Source organism: Chanodichthys erythropterus, chromosome 16, assembly GCF_024489055.1.
Source record: "Chanodichthys erythropterus isolate Z2021 chromosome 16, ASM2448905v1, whole genome shotgun sequence".
Taxonomy (NCBI): Eukaryota; Metazoa; Chordata; class Actinopteri; order Cypriniformes; family Xenocyprididae; genus Chanodichthys; species Chanodichthys erythropterus.
Genome location: NC_090236.1, coordinates 10104703 through 10123540, shown reverse-complemented (window position 1 = coordinate 10123540; position 18838 = coordinate 10104703). Strand labels below are relative to the sequence as shown.

General features: G+C 36.9%; 1 protein-coding gene across 1 annotated transcript; it reads left to right on the top strand.

The window, feature by feature from the left end:
• The first annotated feature begins 2532 nt into the window (after positions 1 to 2532).
• Positions 2533 to 17722, top strand: ghrhra (growth hormone releasing hormone receptor a). The gene is made up of 13 exons (XM_067363377.1): positions 2533 to 2577; positions 3074 to 3182; positions 7411 to 7518; positions 10311 to 10411; positions 10865 to 10962; positions 11119 to 11251; positions 12874 to 13027; positions 14070 to 14130; positions 14414 to 14483; positions 14630 to 14721; positions 16059 to 16188; positions 16305 to 16346; positions 17567 to 17722. The coding sequence occupies exons 1-13, from the start codon at positions 2533 to 2535 to the stop codon at positions 17720 to 17722; spliced, it is 1299 nt and encodes a 432-aa protein (XP_067219478.1).
• Positions 17723 to 18838: the final 1116 nt, after the last annotated feature.

Below are 18838 nucleotides of genomic sequence, written 5' to 3'. Positions count from 1 at the left end.
AACATTACCTATACCTTAAACAATACTATTTTGCAGAATTTGGATTAAATCAAGTCTGAGTCTAAACCTTATGTAATAACACCAGTTTTGAGCATAGTAAAATTTACCAGGAGTGGGGTTCAAAGCCATGTGGACTTTAGTCCATCAGTGCCTTAACCACTCAGTCACCTTGGTCTCAAAAAGCATGTTATATTGTTGTCTCTCAAATGCAGAACAATAGAAAGGAAGCCAATTAATCATTTTGTGTCCTTAACTAGGATCGCCACATTATAGCTGACCAATCTGGACAAAGTAATGTGGCTGTTTGGAGTGGAGTAAAGCATTTAGTGTTCCTTTTACAAACCTCTTTTGTTCACAGTCTGGATTAAATCATACATCTGAAAATAAATCTTAAGCTTACACTAGTTTTAAACAGTCTAAAGCATCTACCAGGAGTGGGGTTTGAACCCTCAAGAACTTTTGTCTATTGGATTTTAAGTCCAAAGCCTTAAACGCTCAGCCATCCTGGTCTGTTCTGAAAAGTGTTACTAGGTTTGAGTCTGGCTGAGCCAGAAGGCCTGTGTGTGAAGCCTTCCTTTGATCCTACAACAGTCTGGATGGATGGATGTTGTTACTAATTATATGTAGTTTAGGTTTTAGTTTTCTTATTTTTCTTCAAATGTGTATCAATCATAGATCAATGGAAGGGACAATTAAGTGTTATTATAGGATTGCCACATTCTATCTGACTGATTTGGATATGTTCCTTTGACAACATTACCTATACCTCAAAGATTACTGTTTTGCAGAATCAGGATTAAAACAAGTCTGACGCTAAACCTTATTTATTAACCCCAGTTTTGAGCATAGTAAATCTTTTACCAGGAGCAGGGTCCGAACTCACAGGGACATTTGTCCATTGGATCTTAAGTCCAATGCCTTGACCACTCGGCCATCCTGGTACGTCAATAGGCTTTGATATGGCCATCTTTGAAATGTAGATCCATGGAACGAAAACATATTAACCATAAAGTGTTTTAATCAGGATTGCCACACTATCTGACTGGTCTGGTCAAAGCTGTATTTTGTACTAACCCCAGTTTTGAACATAGGAAAGCTTCTACCAGGAGTGGTTCGAACCCATGTGGACATTTGTCCATCAATGCCTTAACCACTCAGCCACTCTGGTCTCAGACAGTATCTAATATTGTCTCTCAAACGCAAAACAATAGAAAGGAAAACAATTCATCATAAATTGTACTAGGATCACCACATTCTAGCTGACAGATCTGGACAAAGTAATGTGACTTTTCTGAGTGGAGTAAAAGCATTTGGTGCTTATCAAAGGTATTTTGCCTTTGACAAGCCACTGTTGTTGTTCACAATGTGGATTAAGTCATGTGTGAAAACAAACCTTATACTAAGTCTAGATTTGAACAGTATAAAGGGTCTATCAGGAGTGGAGATCTTAAGTCCAATGCCTTAACCACTCAGCCATCCTGGTCTGTTTAAATTAGGTTGATGTTACTAATGGCTACTAATAGTGGGTCTGGATTATCCTGATAATGAAGCCTGTCAAGGTGATTTCACTTTTTCAATATAAAATCAAAAATCATCCTCATCGGAAAAATAGCTAATTTAGAAGAAAGAAAAAAGAAAAAGAAAAAAAATAAATAAATAAATAAATAAATATAGATATATTTGGATGATGTAATAAAACCAAAGTCCTCCACCATAGTGATTTAAATAAATCTAAAAGGGAGCAAGTAATGTTAATAAATGAAACAAAAATAATTATATACAACAAATGTGGGTTAAATGTTATTAATTTTGTTTATTAAAAATTCTTATACACTGTAAGCAACCCCACAACATATATCAAGCATTTGTTTTGGGGATGTGAGGCAAAACCACAAAATTTTAGTTATGTTTTATAAGCATTTTTGACATTTATATGTCTGTTTATCAACCTTGGCTTTCATTTCCACCTACTGTGTAATCTTACTGTCTGTTCCACCAGAGATATTCAACAATGAATAAAAACTGTGCCGACCAACCCCAGTGCCAACCAATCCTGGTCTTCCCTGCAAAATCCTTAGAAATGGCTCAGTGTTTTTACCAATGTTGATTTAAATTATTCACATTCATCAGATGACATTTCCTCTCCCCTGAATCATCTGCCCCTGTTTAACAAACTAAAAATAGATGTTTTCTCATATTAAATATTGATGCATCAAGCATGCTTTGTCTACAAAAGATCGAATCAAAAGTAGCTTACCTCTACAAAAAATCTCTGAAACGATCAACATTCTCCAGATGCATTTCACAAACAGGCTGCTTATATATTCAGCTGTGAAATTAGGTTACATTTAAAGTCAATCCGCCTGTGCGCGCTCCACGGCCCTGTGATGAGGTCGCGCACACGCGCATCAGTCGAAGAGAGAGCGACTGTGTGTGACTTCATTCTGTCGAGTCTGAATTGAGCAGATCGCCTGTTTGAGGAGTTACAGGGATATTTCGTGTCCCTTTGTTTCATCACACAGTGACTTCAATATGAAGGTTCTACATCTGTGTTTATTCGCGACTTTTTGGAGAGCTGTAAGTATTTAATGCTACACATTTTCTCCATATTTTATATTATATAGTGACCATTATATATGATATATTTATTATTATACAGTGCCCATTATATAAAACTAATTATAGCAGATTCCTTTCAGTATGTACTGAACTTGCGTATTCGTTTTAATGTCTTGTTCAGATTTCTGCAAACAATTACTGAGTTATGAGCATCTGTATTTATGGTAATATGTTTACGAATACGTAAACACGCTGAAGGAATCACATTGGAATTTCCATCATGACTTTAAATCTAGAATTCTGAAAAGTAAAAAAAAGTATCCTTTCTTTCTGACTATATATTGAACAAAGCAGACGAACTGTACCAACTGTTCCTTATCCCATTACGCGTCTTTTAGATAAGACTTCATATTATAATAGAAACACATTCCTTTTGTGTGTGTGTGTGTGTGTGTGTGTGTGTGTGTGTGTGTGTGTGTGTGCATATGGATTTATATATTTTTTTCCTTCTCAGATGCATGCTATCCATCCAGATTGTGCTATTATCTCCCAGCTTATCCAAGACCAAGAGATCTGCATCCAGACTAGGAAGAGAGAGATGAAGAACCAGTCCCAACAAACAGGTTGTATGGATGAAACATTACATTAAACTAAATATCATACTGATGAAAAATGCTTATATGCTTATATCAGCAGCTGATGCGTTCATTCTTAGCTTGGCCTGGTTAACTAAAGATGATTATGTGCAATTACCATGCAGACATTTAACCATGTTACTTTAATTGAATATAGTGAGGGAAAGGAAGGAAACTAGGTCTCAGCAGAATTTCAGCATTTACCCACATTAGACATGTGGTTCTCAAAGACAGAGCAATTCTGTAGTGTCATGTTAATGGATTACTATTAATATTAAAGTGTTGTCCTTTTTAATAGGACTTTAATTGGTAAATAACATACAGGCAGTCTGAAAACAGCTAAGAACTGTGGGAAATATCCCCACAAAACCTCTTTAGACCAGTCAAGCATAATCTCCGAAGTGATTGCAGAGTTATTATTAATTTGAAATGAGTTTTGATTGGGGTTCTGATTACGTTCCTTCCTGAGACTTCAGTTCTATGAATAGATCTTTGTTGAATGAGATTTATGCAGACAGACGGTTCAACCCACAGGACATATGATAATTATGTTACGTGGCAGCTTGAATCTCCGGAGATCTGTGTTCTTACAACTTGACAGTGTGAGTGGAAATGAAGATTGTGTGAAATGGTGTTCCTGCAGCACATGTTCATATATGCTTTATTTGAGCTTTCCTAAAACAAGGTAAAATGCAACAATATTGTGTTCTGCCTATGCAAGTTAAATTAGGAATCCATGTCGGTTAATAGAACATATGCTATGCCATGTTTGAATGCAAACAAAATTCAGCAGAACAGAAAAGCTTGACTTTAGGATTTACAATAATAATAATAAAACAGCAATTTGAAGGATTACAATTTAATCAAATTAATTGCATCACTTGCAAATTAATTAATCACAATGAATTCTGTACATCAATAGTTGCTGAAAAAAATCTTCAAATATGTTTGTTGGGGCTATTCTCACACAACAAGTTCTTGTATTCAATCTGCAGCATTTATAAAATTGCTGATCCACGTATATAGACTGTCTGTCTGACTGACCGTGACCTGCAGGCTTTAAAAGGACATGTCTTCCCCTCAGCAGGGACATACATGGACAAAGCTGTCTATGTCTTTAAGGCAAAATGCAGTACTCTCTTAAAAAAATGGAGCTTACAAACAGGGTTTTCCAGCCTAATGAGTCATAAGACCTTTATAAGATTGTATGATGCCATAACATAACCCAGGAGGGAAGCACTTTGCCTTTTTTAACAATGGTACACTTATATAAAGCAAAGCAAAACATAATCAAGCATCAATAACTCATCTAACAAGCAAGACAGAGCAGGACCCTGGAGTGGACTCTGTCTTGCAAACAGGACCGGTGGAAGTCAGCCAAGAGACATGCGCTGCCCATGCACACAGGACAACCATGGCGTAAGGAGGGAAGACTGCCCCCTTGGCCTGATGGGGAAACGAGTGGCTCAGGAATGTCCTCTATGGCCGTGACTGACAGACAACACATAATAGTGGCAATGTACAGCCCACGACAGGACAGACAGGAAGAGCGGGCTGCTCTGGGATGGCCACCGTGTCTGTAACAGGGAGCGCAGGCTGCTCAGGGACCACCAGACTTGTGACCACTGGAGTAGGGTCCTTCAGGACCACTGGATTCGGGTCCACTGAAGTCAGGACCGTCAGGGCCACTGGATGCGGGACCAACAGGGTCAGGTCCTCCAGGTCCATAAGACTTGGGACCACTGGAGTTGGGTCCTCCGGGACAACTGGACTTTGGACCACTGGAATCGGGTCCCACAAGACCACTGGATTTGGGCCCACCGGAGTCAGGTCAACCTGGACCATCGGACTTGGGACCACCCGAGTTGGGTCCTCAAGGATCACCAGACTTGGAACCACTAGATTCGGGTCCACTGAAGTCAGGATCTCCATAATCTGAGCTTCAGATGTCATGCACACAGACCATTTGGCTGAATGTCTGAAGTTTATGGCACACTTAACTGGAAACATTTCGGGATTTTTAAAGTCATCATCTAGTTGGTTGAATTCTTCAGGATGTCTTGGAGATGTGTGTGTCACATTCTTTATTGGTCTGCCTGGAAACAATTCAGCAGAAGAGAAAAGCTTGACTTTAGGATTTACAATAATAATAATAAAACAGCAATTTAAAGGATTACAATTTAATCAAATTAATTGCATCCCTTGCAAATTAATTAATCACAATGAATTCTGTACATCAATAGTTGCTGAAAAAAATCTCCACAGATCGTTGGCTGATTGTCTGATGTTTATGGCATACTTAACTGGAAACATTTCGGGATTTTTGAAGTCATCATCTAGTTGGTTGAATTCTACAGGATGTCTTGGAGACATGTGTGTCACATTCTTTATTGGTCCAGCTGGAAACAAATGACAACAAACCCTTCGTGGATGAAGAAAGCCGTCGTGTTTACAAATGTGTCAATGATGATTTTCAGGATCAACTAAACACTGGATTTTCAAAAGTATGTGAAGTTTGTGCAACGTTCTTGAATTATTACTTTATTAGATGCACGTCGATCTTTTATTGTAGGGACATCAACTTTACATTTCCACGCCCCTAAACATGACGCAGAACAAAACAAACTGTGATTGGTTGCAATCCATGTCAGTCAAATGTCTCTTGGACGGTCCTTGGCCAATGAAACCTGCGATCTTCTGCCGTCAGTCTGAAGGTCTGGCTACACTAGACTAGGTCCTCCAGGACCACTGGATCCAGGTCCATCGGAGTCAGATCCTCCAGAACCATCAGATTTAGGACCACCGGAGTTAGGTCCTCCAGGACCATTGGACTTGGGATCACCAGAGTCTGGTCATCCAGGACCACCAGACTTGGCACCACTGGAGATGGGTCCTCCAGGACTACTGGATTCGGGCCACTGGAGTAAGGTCCTTCTGGGCCATCGGATTTGGGACCACTGGAGACATGACCTCCAGGACCACTGGATTTGGGGGAGCGACAGGAGCCCTCCTTCTCCTGCACTTGCAAGGGTGAGGTGATAAATAGATGGCATCTGCCGAGGAAGCTGCAAAGCTTTTTGCCTCCTCATGGAGTGCTGCAGTGGTCTTGGGTGCCTCAGGAGATGCTGCAGCAGCCAAGAAGGTGGGCTGCAGCATGTTTGGCCACCTCTCAGTTTTTTTTCCTTTGATTCCAGGTCATTGGAGGACTCTGGCATCCACTGACTTAAGGTGGATTGGAGGGACAGTCAGTGCGGGAAGATCTCATGCTGCATGGGGACTCTGATTGCCCAAAATGGTTTAAATGGTGCATATAATCCCGAACAGGCAGCCTTATAAACTTTATTGTCTAAAAAAATAGACTTCATTAAATTGAGAAAGCATCTTCCAAATAATATCCATGTCACCATGCATGTCTGCCAAATGTCTGAAATCTGTTGAAGACTTGCAATTACACAAACCATATTCCTGAGTTAATTTGGAATGCATCCATGCCCTGAATGTATTTTACCTTATTTTTTTTTACTCAAAGTATTGTGATACTCCCAAACTGAGTATAAAATATTAATGTTGCCATGAATAGCCATAGACATCTAGGTCATTCCGCAACAGAGGTCTTGAATATCTTAAGGCACTGTTATACTAGAACCTTTCCCATTCTTTATTACTCTATCATTATTACTATTTTTTTTTTAGACTGGAATTTGTATTGAATGCAAATATTGACTAGGGAACAGAAGTTTACTGACCTTTTAAAACTAGATGCCTGTACAGCTAATGAATATTCAGTGATATCATAAAGACACTGATAGTTGTTGTCAAAAAGTTGCATCTAATTGGGGTCTGTATATGCCTTTAGGCAGCAACCAGAAAAAAATGTTTTACATGCAGATGGTTGAGCAGTCAATAAGAGTTCATCCAATGCAATCACTGACCTGAACATGTTAGCATGAGAAAAGACTGCTTTAAGACTTGTATATAAATTAACCGTCTATAAGATAATATAGGCTGACTGGTGCTGCTCTGTTAATGTAGATGAATTAATCACTAGCTCACTTGAATCATTTTGTGTCAGTCATACAATTGGAAACTTCTGACTTTGGAAATATTGGTCAAGGAAAGGAAGAAGGATGAAAGGAAATTAGCATATACTGTATTGTCAACAGCTTTTGTTAGGCTGATTTTGACTATGTCATGACAGTTCCTCTGTGTGTCTCAGGATGTGGGACCGATTGGGATGGGATCCGCTGCTGGAATACAGCCAATTCTGGACAACTCATTAATGTGTCCTGTTCCGAAGTCTTCCAGCATATCTCTAACACTCAAGGTCAGATCAATCAATCAATCAATCAATCAATCAATCAATCAATCAATCAATCAATCAATCAATCAATCAATCATCAATCAATCAGTCAGTCAGTCAGTCAGTCAGTCAGTCGATCGATCGATCGATCGATCAATCAATCAATCAATCATCAATCAATCAGTCAGTCAATCAATCAATCAATCAATCATCAATCAATCAATCAGTCAGTCAGTCAGTCAGTCAGTCAATCAATCAATCAATCAATCAATCAATCAATCAATCAATCAATCAATCAATCATCTATCTATCTATCTATCTATCTATCTATCTATCTATCTATCTATCTATCTATCTATCTATCTATCTATCTATCTATCTATCTATCTATCTATCTATCTATCTATCTCTCTCTCTCTCTCTCTCTCTCTCTCTATATATATATATATATATATATATATATATATATATATATATAGCTATCTAGCTAGCATTTCTTGGGCTCTTCATCATTGCTGTCATTCTTTAACATCAGCTGGTGTGACAGAGCTTCAGGCTCATGTCGCTTGAAAAGTTTGTCAAACAGCATCAGATTTTTTTTTTTTTCTTCTAAAGGCTGGTGTGCAATAACCGTGGCTTAAAGCTGTCACAGTTCTAGTTAGGGATTGTAATATTGTGCGGGTCAGTAGTCTTTATAGTTACAGGGCAGTGATTCTGTGGAATGTTTGAATATGCAGACAGAAAGTCATAGAACCCTAGAGATATTGGGATTCAGCTGCCACTGAGATGACCTGTGTATATGCACTCAAGAATGGATTTTTGCAGCTGGCTAAATTTAGTTAATTAAATTTGCTAATGCAACACAATTCATGAACATTTTTTCACAGCTTAATTTCATGGCATGCAATCAATTTAAATTCCTAAAATGGAAATTTACTTAATCCATTTGCCTTGGGACTACATGAATAATTTTCGTTGGCCATAACTAGATATATGAAAATACAAGATGACACAGATTTGGGGAAGATTTTTAGTGCTCTACTAAATTCAAATAAGGTTACTTATTTTTTCTTGTCGCATGTCAGATAAAATAAATGCTTTATAAAAAGCCAAAAAATTGGAGTGACCGGAGTTTGAACACTATCTCTTTACATTTTCATTCTGTGTGAAAGGCATAACAAAACAAATCTGTTTATATAGTACATAATCATAATTCTAATTTAATTCGGACTGCAGACTCTGGTTGAATGTAACTTTTTGCCAATAGAGTCAGCAGCAGTGGTGTGGCGTCAATGAAAAGCTGTGAAGGAAACAAAATTGATCTTTGGATTTTAAAATCGATATCAACGTCAAATAAGGATTGCGACGAATGTGAAAGTCGATCATTTTACCCAGCCCCATTTAACCTAGTCCTTATGTAAGATTAATCTTTTACTCTTGTTGTGTTTCCTTCGTTGCTTGTAAGTGTTTTCATAAAAAAACAAACAAACAAACAAACAAACAAAAAACATGTCAGGGATGTTTTTTACAATTCATTTTTATAATCCATAATTACATCAAAATTCTTTTCAACAAGGAATTATAACGTCTTTTACTGCCCCTAAATATTAAATATCAGGTGGTATATCACATCTGTGTGATTACTTTTCCCCTAAATCCGGAAATGTTGGATTAAATCTAGTCTGGTTTTGTAAATGTTTTAAATCCTCTAGAACTGCTTACAGATCAGGATGTTCAGATGACAGACACTTACCAACAGATCTTAATCAGGGCAGCCGCCATATTTCAAAATGAGGATGGGAGGGAGAGATGTAGTACAGATGTACATATATGTGTGTGTGCGTCTGTCTGTAGCCTACATCTGTACTACATCTATCCCTCCCATTCTCATTTTGAAATATGGTGTCTGCCATATTAACACACACAAATGTGTGTGTGTGTGTGTGTGTGTGTGTGTGTGTGTGTGTGTGTGTGTGTGTGTGTGTGTGTGTGTGTGTGTGTGTGTGTGTGTATGTGGTCCTGGTAAACCCTACATTATGGTGACAAAATGTCCCCACAAAGATGTCAATATCCCAAATCGTTGCCCTTGTGGGGAATTTTTTGGTCCCCATGAAGAAAATAGCTTAATCATACAGAATGATGTTTTTTAAAAATGTAAAAATGCATCTTCTGTGATGGATAGGTTTAGGAGTAACTTTAGGATTAGGGGATATATAATATACAGTTTGTACTGTATAAAAATCATTATGTTTATGGAAACTCGCCATAAAACATGAAAACTCAACATGTGTGTGTGACGTGTGTGTGATTCAATGTTCGTATTCATATTAATACCCCACTTTATTCTATACCTTATTATTTAAAAGTAGTTTTATTCAGAGTTGTTGCTGGTCAGACTCGCTCCGCTGTTCAGATCACTCGGGGTAAAGCAGGTGAAGCCGTGAAGCATGTATGGGGGCTGAAGAACACCTGTTCTGCCACAGGAAATGCAACCAGCAGCAGGTTTTGTCCCAGCTGTAGTGATCATGTTTTCCCCTAAGCATTCTCCAGGCATCTGTAGGTATTTTTGGAAGTGTTATGAAATGGGAATTGTGCTTACTGCTCTCTCTGAAATGAGGGATGATCAGCAGGAGTCTGTAACAAACTGACAAACTTGAGACTTATTTGGCACTCAAGCGTATGAGAGATTTTAATGACCAAAAGAGTTTTTAAGTCCTGTTCTCAAGCAATAAAGTTCAGTGAAAATTTTCCCATCAGGGACAAATGCTGCAGTTTTGTCATCTTTAAACCATAATTCTTTGCTGTTTATTCGGCAGGTTTTATATACAGGAACTGCACGGCTCATGGCTGGAGTGACCCGTATCCTCCATATGCGGAGGCCTGTGCATTTGAAGACGATTCAGAGTCTGGGACTGTGGTGAATATATTCCCATAATACATGCATAATTGACAGCAATGACCATAATTCTGAAAACATTAGCTGTGTGGAGTGGCTTGGTTTGATGAATGACTTCCAGTGCATGTGTACTTGAACTTCCCATGATGACCACTAGTGGTCGCTGTTTTTTGTTTTTGCACGGTGCTTTGACTTTTTGTTTCCTGTTCTTCTTTTTGAAATTGTTTAGGATTATTTAAAACTAAGCAGGTCATTGACCTCTTCATGCTTAAATAAAAAAAAAAAAGTAATAACTACACAGAATATACGTAGTAGTCATTTTTTGGCCTTTAAGAACTGGAAGGGTTTTACTACAGTCGGTTTTAATCAAAATCCAAGGTATTAGTTACTGACACATAATGAAATATAAATCTGCTGGAATAGTTTGACTTGTCTTAAATGACTTTTCTCTCAGACTCTGCCTTTATTTTTCAGACAACTTACTTATCGACTTTGAAACAGCTGTACACTGCAGGATATGCAACTTCGCTTATATCACTCATTACCGCTGTTATCATATTCACATGCTTCAGGTAACACTTTTATATTATCGTTATGAAAAGCAATTGTGATAAACAAAATGGAATCAGGGTGAATGAAAATATCTGTAAATATTCAGTATGCAATCTTCAGAATAATGTTATATTATAATATGTTTATAAGTACCTATCATGTTCTGTTCATTTCAGGAAGTTCCACTGTACCAGAAACTACATACACATCAATCTGTTTGTTTCCTTCATCTTGCGGGCTAGTGCAGTCTTCGTCAAAGATGCCGTTCTGTTCTCAGATGAAACTCAGGACCACTGTTTAATGTCCACGGTGAGTGAGAGCATCTCTGTACGATGAAGAATTCACTGGTTCACATTACCCTCAAAAAGTCACTTTGCATAAAAGCGTCTGCTAAATTAATGAATATGCAATTTCACTGTGAAGGATTAAACGACCTATTATCCGGAAGAGAATTACCAATCAAAAACTACCATGGCAAGATGTGAATCCATAGAATCCCTTCACTCTTAAACTACTAATTGTACTATATTTGAATATTTTGCAGTAAGCTTTGTGTATATGCCATAGTTAATTTGTAATCAATGACATATAGTTTCTTTTATTGCACATTATTTTCTGATTTGATCACATTATTCAAGGGATGTCTAGCTTATTGCTTCATAAAAACATTAAGTACCAAGTATTGTGTCTGTCATTTGTCAGTTGTAAGTCGTTGCTAAATGTTTAAATATTTTGAATTAGCTTTTATTTTTATATATTCAGTTTGAATTTGAATTTTAGTAAATTACTAATTTTGTTATGTGCTTTTTTCAGTTTTTGCTTATTAAAATATTTCGATTTAGTTTTATTTGTATTTCAGTTTTAGTGATTTTACTATTTCCAACTTCATATTATTCATATGTATTTATAATGGTTGCCCAGGCAGCATTTACAGTTTTCATTTAATGTGCATTGCAGAAAATCCTTTACCTATTACCTATTTGGTATTTCGGGTCAGAAATGACCCGCCTTTTTAATTACTTGTAAATCTCTCATAATGCTATATTATGACCACATATTGGATTCAGTCTTTCTGTCAACTTGTTTTCTTTCAATTAGCACAGGCTTTGAATTTCTTTTTGAAGCTGATTGATTATAAACCTCACTGATCTGAGCTCATGCATCGCAGTGTTTTAAAGAAAAAAGTTCTATCGAGCTTATTCAGCTCAAAAAACGTAAGTGAAACGTAAGCTCAGATCAGTGAGGCCTACAATCATTCAGTTCCAGATAGGAATAAAAAACATGTGCTAGCTGAAAGAAAACAAGTTGGTAAAAAGATTGAATCCAATTTGGCAATAACATAGCATAAAAAGAGATTTATAAGCAATTTTGTTTGTAGGCCAGTTATTTATGGAACATCACAAAAGATCAAAAAATGTTGGAATAACAATAATACAAAAGAATAGCAGAGTCCACATAATGATAACGGCACAGAGAAACGTTAATGTTGAAATCACTTTCAGTGTTTTTTCCAGCTGATGAATGATAAAAACATTGACAGCCAATCAGAATCCATTCCTCTTTAAAGAGTTTGAGCATTTAAAGCAGCAGACGACAAACCTGCAGCACGCTTAGAATAAAAGAATATTATCTTTCATTGGTGTTGATGCTAATAGTTATCATTATGGTTATCTTGTAGTTATCGTTCTTAGTGTGAACATATTTTCAAGAAAAAGAAAGTCCTCTGTGGGAAAAAAAAACACATGTGAGACTTAAAGTTTAAGTTTTTAATAATACTTAATTTTAGCTTTATTTCAATTACCAAAAACAGTTATTAGTTTTTTTAGTTTTATTAAGTTATAACACTGCTATTAAAGTAAACCTTTTCATGTTTAAATGATGTTTTCCAATGCAGGGGATGGTTGTGGATCTGTGTGTGTTGTTGTTTACAGGTAGCGTGTAAGATTGCTGTAACCTTCTTCCAGTTCTGCATCCTGACTAATTACTTCTGGCTGCTGGTGGAAGGCATGTACCTGCAGACGCTCCTCGCCCTCACGTTCGTCTCACAGAGGAAGTACTTCTGGTGGTACATTCTAATAGGATGGGGTTGGTACATCCTGAAAAATGGCTTCCTGGAGAAAGGCTTTGTGTAATCAGATTAAAAGATGAACATCTCCGGCAGTCTGCCGAGATTTGAGTACTAGAGGAACTATGAGTATACAAATGAGCAGTTTGTGTCACCAGTGTTGGGGAAAGTTACTTTTAAAAGTAATGCGTTACAACATTGTATTAGTGTTACTCACTAAAAAAGTAACTATGTTAGTTACTTTTGATGGAAAGGAATGTTATGTTACTTTTGCGTTACTTTTTCTCACCCGTGCTGGGCTTGCTTTTTTGTCTTGTTTTTAAAAAACAACAAAAAATAATGATGTTTTTGGCAAATGTAAAAGCCCTTTCACACCAAAAGTGAAATGAATAAGCCTCAGGCTGAAAGAAATTCAAATTCCGTCTGTACAGTAGAGGGCGCAGCTCAAACAAACCTTTCAGCTGTGCTGCCATTCTGGATCACAGAAGAATAGGACAGAAGAAGAAAGTTCAACACTTTTACTTCAGTAATAAAAACATGAAACACAAATGTGATGTTTAATCTAAAGTCATTTTTGCTTATTAGTATGGTTGAATTGGATCATCGAAGGTCAGCAGCAAAGACATTGTTTAATAAAGTGAGATTAAATGCATAAAGTATATTTGTGTAATTTAACATTTAATTATTGCAGGTTTGCGTAATTTTCTGAGTTTGCATTTCACTGTTTTTATTCATTTTGATGAATACTGAATCTGTTTTTGTGCAAGTGAGATGAGTAAATGCATGTTCACATTTAATCAATAACATCATGTAACAAAGTAACTTGTGTTACATATTTGAAAAAGTAACAGATATTTTGTTGTAAATTTAAAAGTAATGTATTACTTTACTAGTTACTTGAAAAAAGTAATCAGATTACTTAACTTGCATTACTTGTAATGTGTTACCCCAACACTATGTGTCACATTATTGAGATCTGTTCTGAAACAAATGATATGTTAAAAACCTGCAGGTTGTTTTATGTGAATTTGTAGAAGTATGCATTGTCTATTTTTTTTGTAGGTGTCCCATTAGTTGTGCTGATCGTGTGGGTGTTGACCAGACAATTCTTTGATAACAGAGGGTATGTCACATCTTCAACTTTAAAATGATCATGAAACTAAACCAAACTGACCCTATTTACTTTCTTAAGACACTTTCCTGGTCTTGATTGTGAATTATTTATTGGTGCAAAAAATAGAGAAATGTTTGTCTTTGTAATATTTCATCAAAAAGTAGAACTTGTTCCATCTCTGAAATGACTTTCCTTTTTGGCAAAGTCCTGCCATACATTTTTTTCCCAGAAAAAAATGGGTTGAAAATGTAGTTTAATGTTATTACAATAAATAATTTTCTCATGTTTGCAGATGTTGGGATGACACAGATAATATGAACATCTGGTGGATCATTAAAGGACCGATCACAGCATCGTTGTTTGTGAGTTATGATGTTGTTGTATGTCAGATTTTGATTTTTTTTTTTTTTTTTTTCGAATTTTACATTTATTCAAACAGATACAGTGATATTACCTGATATATCACCTGCTCTACTGTTATGTAGCTCTTTCTATGTCTGTCTGACAGGCTAATATCATCATCTTCCTAAATGTGATTCGAATCTTGGTTCAGAAATTGAAAAGTCCTGGAGTTGGTGGCAATGACACGGGTCACTTCATGTGAGTCAAATTAGACTGTGCAAGAAGTGCTGAAAAAGAATGTTTTGCAAGACCTGTTAATGGTGGGTGAATTGAAATAAAAAAATACCAGTCATAATTATTTCTTGCCAGACATTTTGCATTTTGTCTTTAAAATATTTGCTTTTGTCAAACTAAAAATGCACTCTTGCACAGAAAAGAAGATTCAACGGGATTCTATATAGAACTCTAACTCAGTTTTAAAGAACACTTCATGCCAAAAAGGTTCTATATACAGAGAAATGCCTTAAATGAGTGCATAATACTGTCATGTTTAATGGGTTATTTAGTGATAAAGTATGTTAACAAGCTGTTTAATTCATAAAATTTAAACAAAATTAGTTAAAACAAAATTAAAATTAAATCCATAAAATGACCCCATGATGGGAACCCTAAAAAGTAAACATATTACATGCTGTTCTAGATGAAACCAGGATAGAATCAGACAGATGGCATGTGTTAATGTGAGAGAAACGCATATCTTCACTTCGCTGCAAAATGTCTGTTCACTAGAAATCGGCTTTACACGCTGCCAGGTTGTGCTTCATGCATGAATATTATTTAGCTTGACTGTTCATGCAAAGGTGAGTTTCTATTTTAGTGTCTTGTGTTGTGTCTTAATACCTGTACCTCCTGATAATGTATATGCAAAAATGAAGAGAAATTGCATTTAGCCCATTATCCAGAGGCTTGCTGGTTTCTGAAAGTGCAGATCTGTCTTTCAAATTTGATTATGTGCCATTTAAGTTCATACTGCCACTGGGCTTGACCTTGCAACCCCAGCATTTATGCAGGCACTAACTTTTGGCTATTCTCTAAATCAAAAATAAAGGGATGAGGCCTGGTTCAGCTGTGTTAGTAGTGTGTTGAAACTTGCAGTTATGGTAAGGGGCTTGACATTTACCAGACACACTTAAAAGGCAATGACCAATCACAGCACACTGGTCCAGCTGGCCAATCAGAGCACATTGCGCTTTTTGGAAGGTGGGGCTTCATAGAGACAGGAACTAAACAGGGCAGCGTTTCCCAAAAGCATCGTAAGCCTAAGTTGATCGTAGCTCCATTGAAACCAATGGAGCTACGATCAACTTAGGCTTACGATGCTTTTGGGAAACGCTACCCAGAGCGTTACTGACAGACTGGAAAGAGAGGAGCTGCAACAATGTCAAATATGTGAAAAATAATATTTTTTTGAAACTTCAAGCATGAAAACCTGTTTTAGTAGTGCCCCAAAACAAAATCAAGAATTTGTAAAAGAGCATAATATGACCTCTTTAAATCAAATAATTGATTCATGATTTTCTTTGATAATCACACAGGAGATTGGCCAAGTCCACCTTGTTTCTAATTCCTCTGTTTGGGATGCACTACACTCTTTTTGCCTTTCTGCCGGAAAACACGGGTGAAATAGCCCGGTTCTACATCGAACTCGGCCTGGGATCCTTCCAGGTACAGATAAATTCATTTGTAATGAAAAGTTGATCTGCTCAGTATTATTTTACAGATTCAATAATGTGGAAATGTCTGATTTTATTCCTGAAAGTCTTGTTGTTTTTTACTCACAGGGTTTTGTGGTGGCACTTCTTTATTGTTTTCTCAACGGGGAAGTAAGTATTCCCATAATGGAAAAATTCTACAAGATATCAATATAATATATACAGTCACAGAGATTTTAGAAAATGTCTTTAAGATGTTTATGATTTAAAATGTATGTAAAACTGAGATGTTTATCAGATGTTTTTACACAGTAGATGCTCAGATGTACGTGTGCTATCTGGGCTACAATACAATATCTGCAATCACAGAAATTCGCATTCGGACGGGATTAGATTTCTCAGAGGACCGTTGAGTCTGCCAAAAAAAGTAGGCAATATGCCCTGGATTTTTTACTGAGGTTGTATAAGAACAACACAGACAAGACAGATTCGAGCAGGATTAAAATCACAAAGTATGCCTGTGAAACACGAATTTCTATAACATGAAAACTAGTCCCGTCTGAATAGGGCTTTTTCTACTCAAAGCAATTTTCTGTGAAATCTGTCAACATTGGTGGCCCAGATTTCGCATCAAAAACTACAGAATGGAGGAGCCTTAAAGGGATAGTTCCCCCCAAAATAAAAATTCGGTCATTGATTACTCCAAACCTGTAAGACTTTCGTTCATCTTCGGAACACAAATGAAGATCTTTTTGATGAAATCTGAGAGCTTTATCTCCCTCCATTGACAGTCTACGAAACTACCACTTTGATGCTTTAAAAGTTCATAAAGAGAGTGTAAAACTAATCCATATGAATTCAACGGTTTAGTCCAAATTTTCTGAAGAGCTTCGATTGCTTTATATGATGAACAGATTGAATGTAGGCTTTAATTCACATATAAACAAAAGCTCAAACGAAAACCAAGAACAAACCTCTTCCGGAAGCTCAAAAGTGCTGCGTAACACACAAGAATGAACCTCATTGTTTCGTACTGCATAACATGAGAAGGAACCTCACTGGTTCTTGCACATCAAGTGAACATGCTTGAGCTTCCGTTTACCAAAAACTGATGTGTGAGTTGATGAATGTTTATATGTGAATAAATTCAATCTGTTCATCATATAAAGTGATCAGCTTTTTGAAGTGTCAAAGTGTCAGTTGCGTAGCTGTCTGTGGCAGATCAGAAAGCTCTCAGATTTCATCAAAAAAAGCTCTTCATTGGTGTTCCGAAGATAAACGAAAGTCTTATTGGTTTGGAACGACATGAAGGTGAGTACCTAATTACAAAATTTTCATTTTTGGGTGAACTTTCCTTTTAAGTATGAGAAATACTTTCTCTCCTCCTTCAGGTACAGGCAGAGTTGAAGCGCAGGTTGTGGACATGGCAGACCCAGACTCACCTGAGTCCCAGTAAAAAGCGTCAGGTCACTGTTACTCAGATCATGATGCATGAGACTGCTCATCCACAGACTGACATCTACAACGGCTACATCACATCTGTGTGAACACACCTGGATGTTGCAGGTGGAACAATATGCTAAAGACTTCAAGAGCTTCCCGCTCGGCTCTGGAGTGTGGAAGACGGTCGCATGAGATGAAGCAGGTCACCGTATGGCACTTATCAAGGTTGTGTTGAAAATACCAGAGTTATGGATTTGTAAAACTACAACGAGATGTTTGTGACACAGCAAGTGTGTGGAGGTTTGAGTAAGATTTGATTGAGGACCAGTGGATAATGTGGCCTGTTCCTGAGGGTGGCATTTTTAAAATCTGATTGTATCAGTATTTGATTTTGGTATGAGAATGATTATAAAATGTTAAGAATTTTATTTACATCCTCAGTCTTAAGCTAGATGCCATAATCTGTAAACTGATAGTAACACAATTCATTTTTATCAGTTTGGAGGCATTTCATTCTTAAAGTGAGTCATATTTATTATTGCTGATGATGTGCCATGACAGGGGTGTCCAATCCTATTCCTGGAGGGCCACTGTCCTGCAGAGTTTAGCTGCAACTTGCCTCAACACAACTGCCTGGAAGTTTCTAATTAGACATTGATTAGCTGGTTCAGGTGTGTTAATTGGGACTGTAGCTAAACTCTACAGGTCAGTGGCCCTAAAGGAATAGGATTGGACACCCCTGCTCTAAGGATAAAGGTTAGGATTTCCTTACATGCCAATGCTTTTTTATAACTGTTTTTTAACTTATGACATGCTTTGATTTGAACACTTTGTACATTAACAGAAACTGACAATAATAGTGTGCATATAGATGCATTTAAGTGGTAGTGTGGCACAGTTTGATTTTTAAGTGTACACTCCTGTTCACAAGATTGGGGTCAGTAAGATTTTTTTAATGTTTTTAAAAGAAGTCTCTTATGCTCACCAAGGCTGCATTTATTAGATCAGAAATAACTGAAATATTGTGAAATATTAAGGTAATTTATTGCTGTGATCAAAGCTGAATTACACCAGTCGTCAGTGTCACATGATCATTCAGAAATCATTCTAATATGCTGATTTGCTGCTCAAGAAACATTTCTCATTATCGGTGTGGATAAGAGTTGAAACTGATAGATTTTTCAGGATTCTTTAATGAATAGAATGTTCACCATTTATTT

What these genes read in the sequence shown, in the direction of transcription:
- ghrhra (XM_067363377.1), top strand. Translation starts at nt 2,533, where the DNA reads ATGAAGGTTCTACATCTGTGTTTATTCGCGACTTTTTGGAGAGCT. An exon ending in CGATCACAGCATCGTTGTTT is followed by an intron (nt 14,484 to 14,629) that starts GTGAGTTATGAT and finishes TCTGTCTGACAG; the next exon opens with GCTAATATCATCATCTTCCT. An exon ending in ATTGTTTTCTCAACGGGGAA is followed by an intron (nt 16,347 to 17,566) that starts GTAAGTATTCCC and finishes CTCCTCCTTCAG; the next exon opens with GTACAGGCAGAGTTGAAGCG.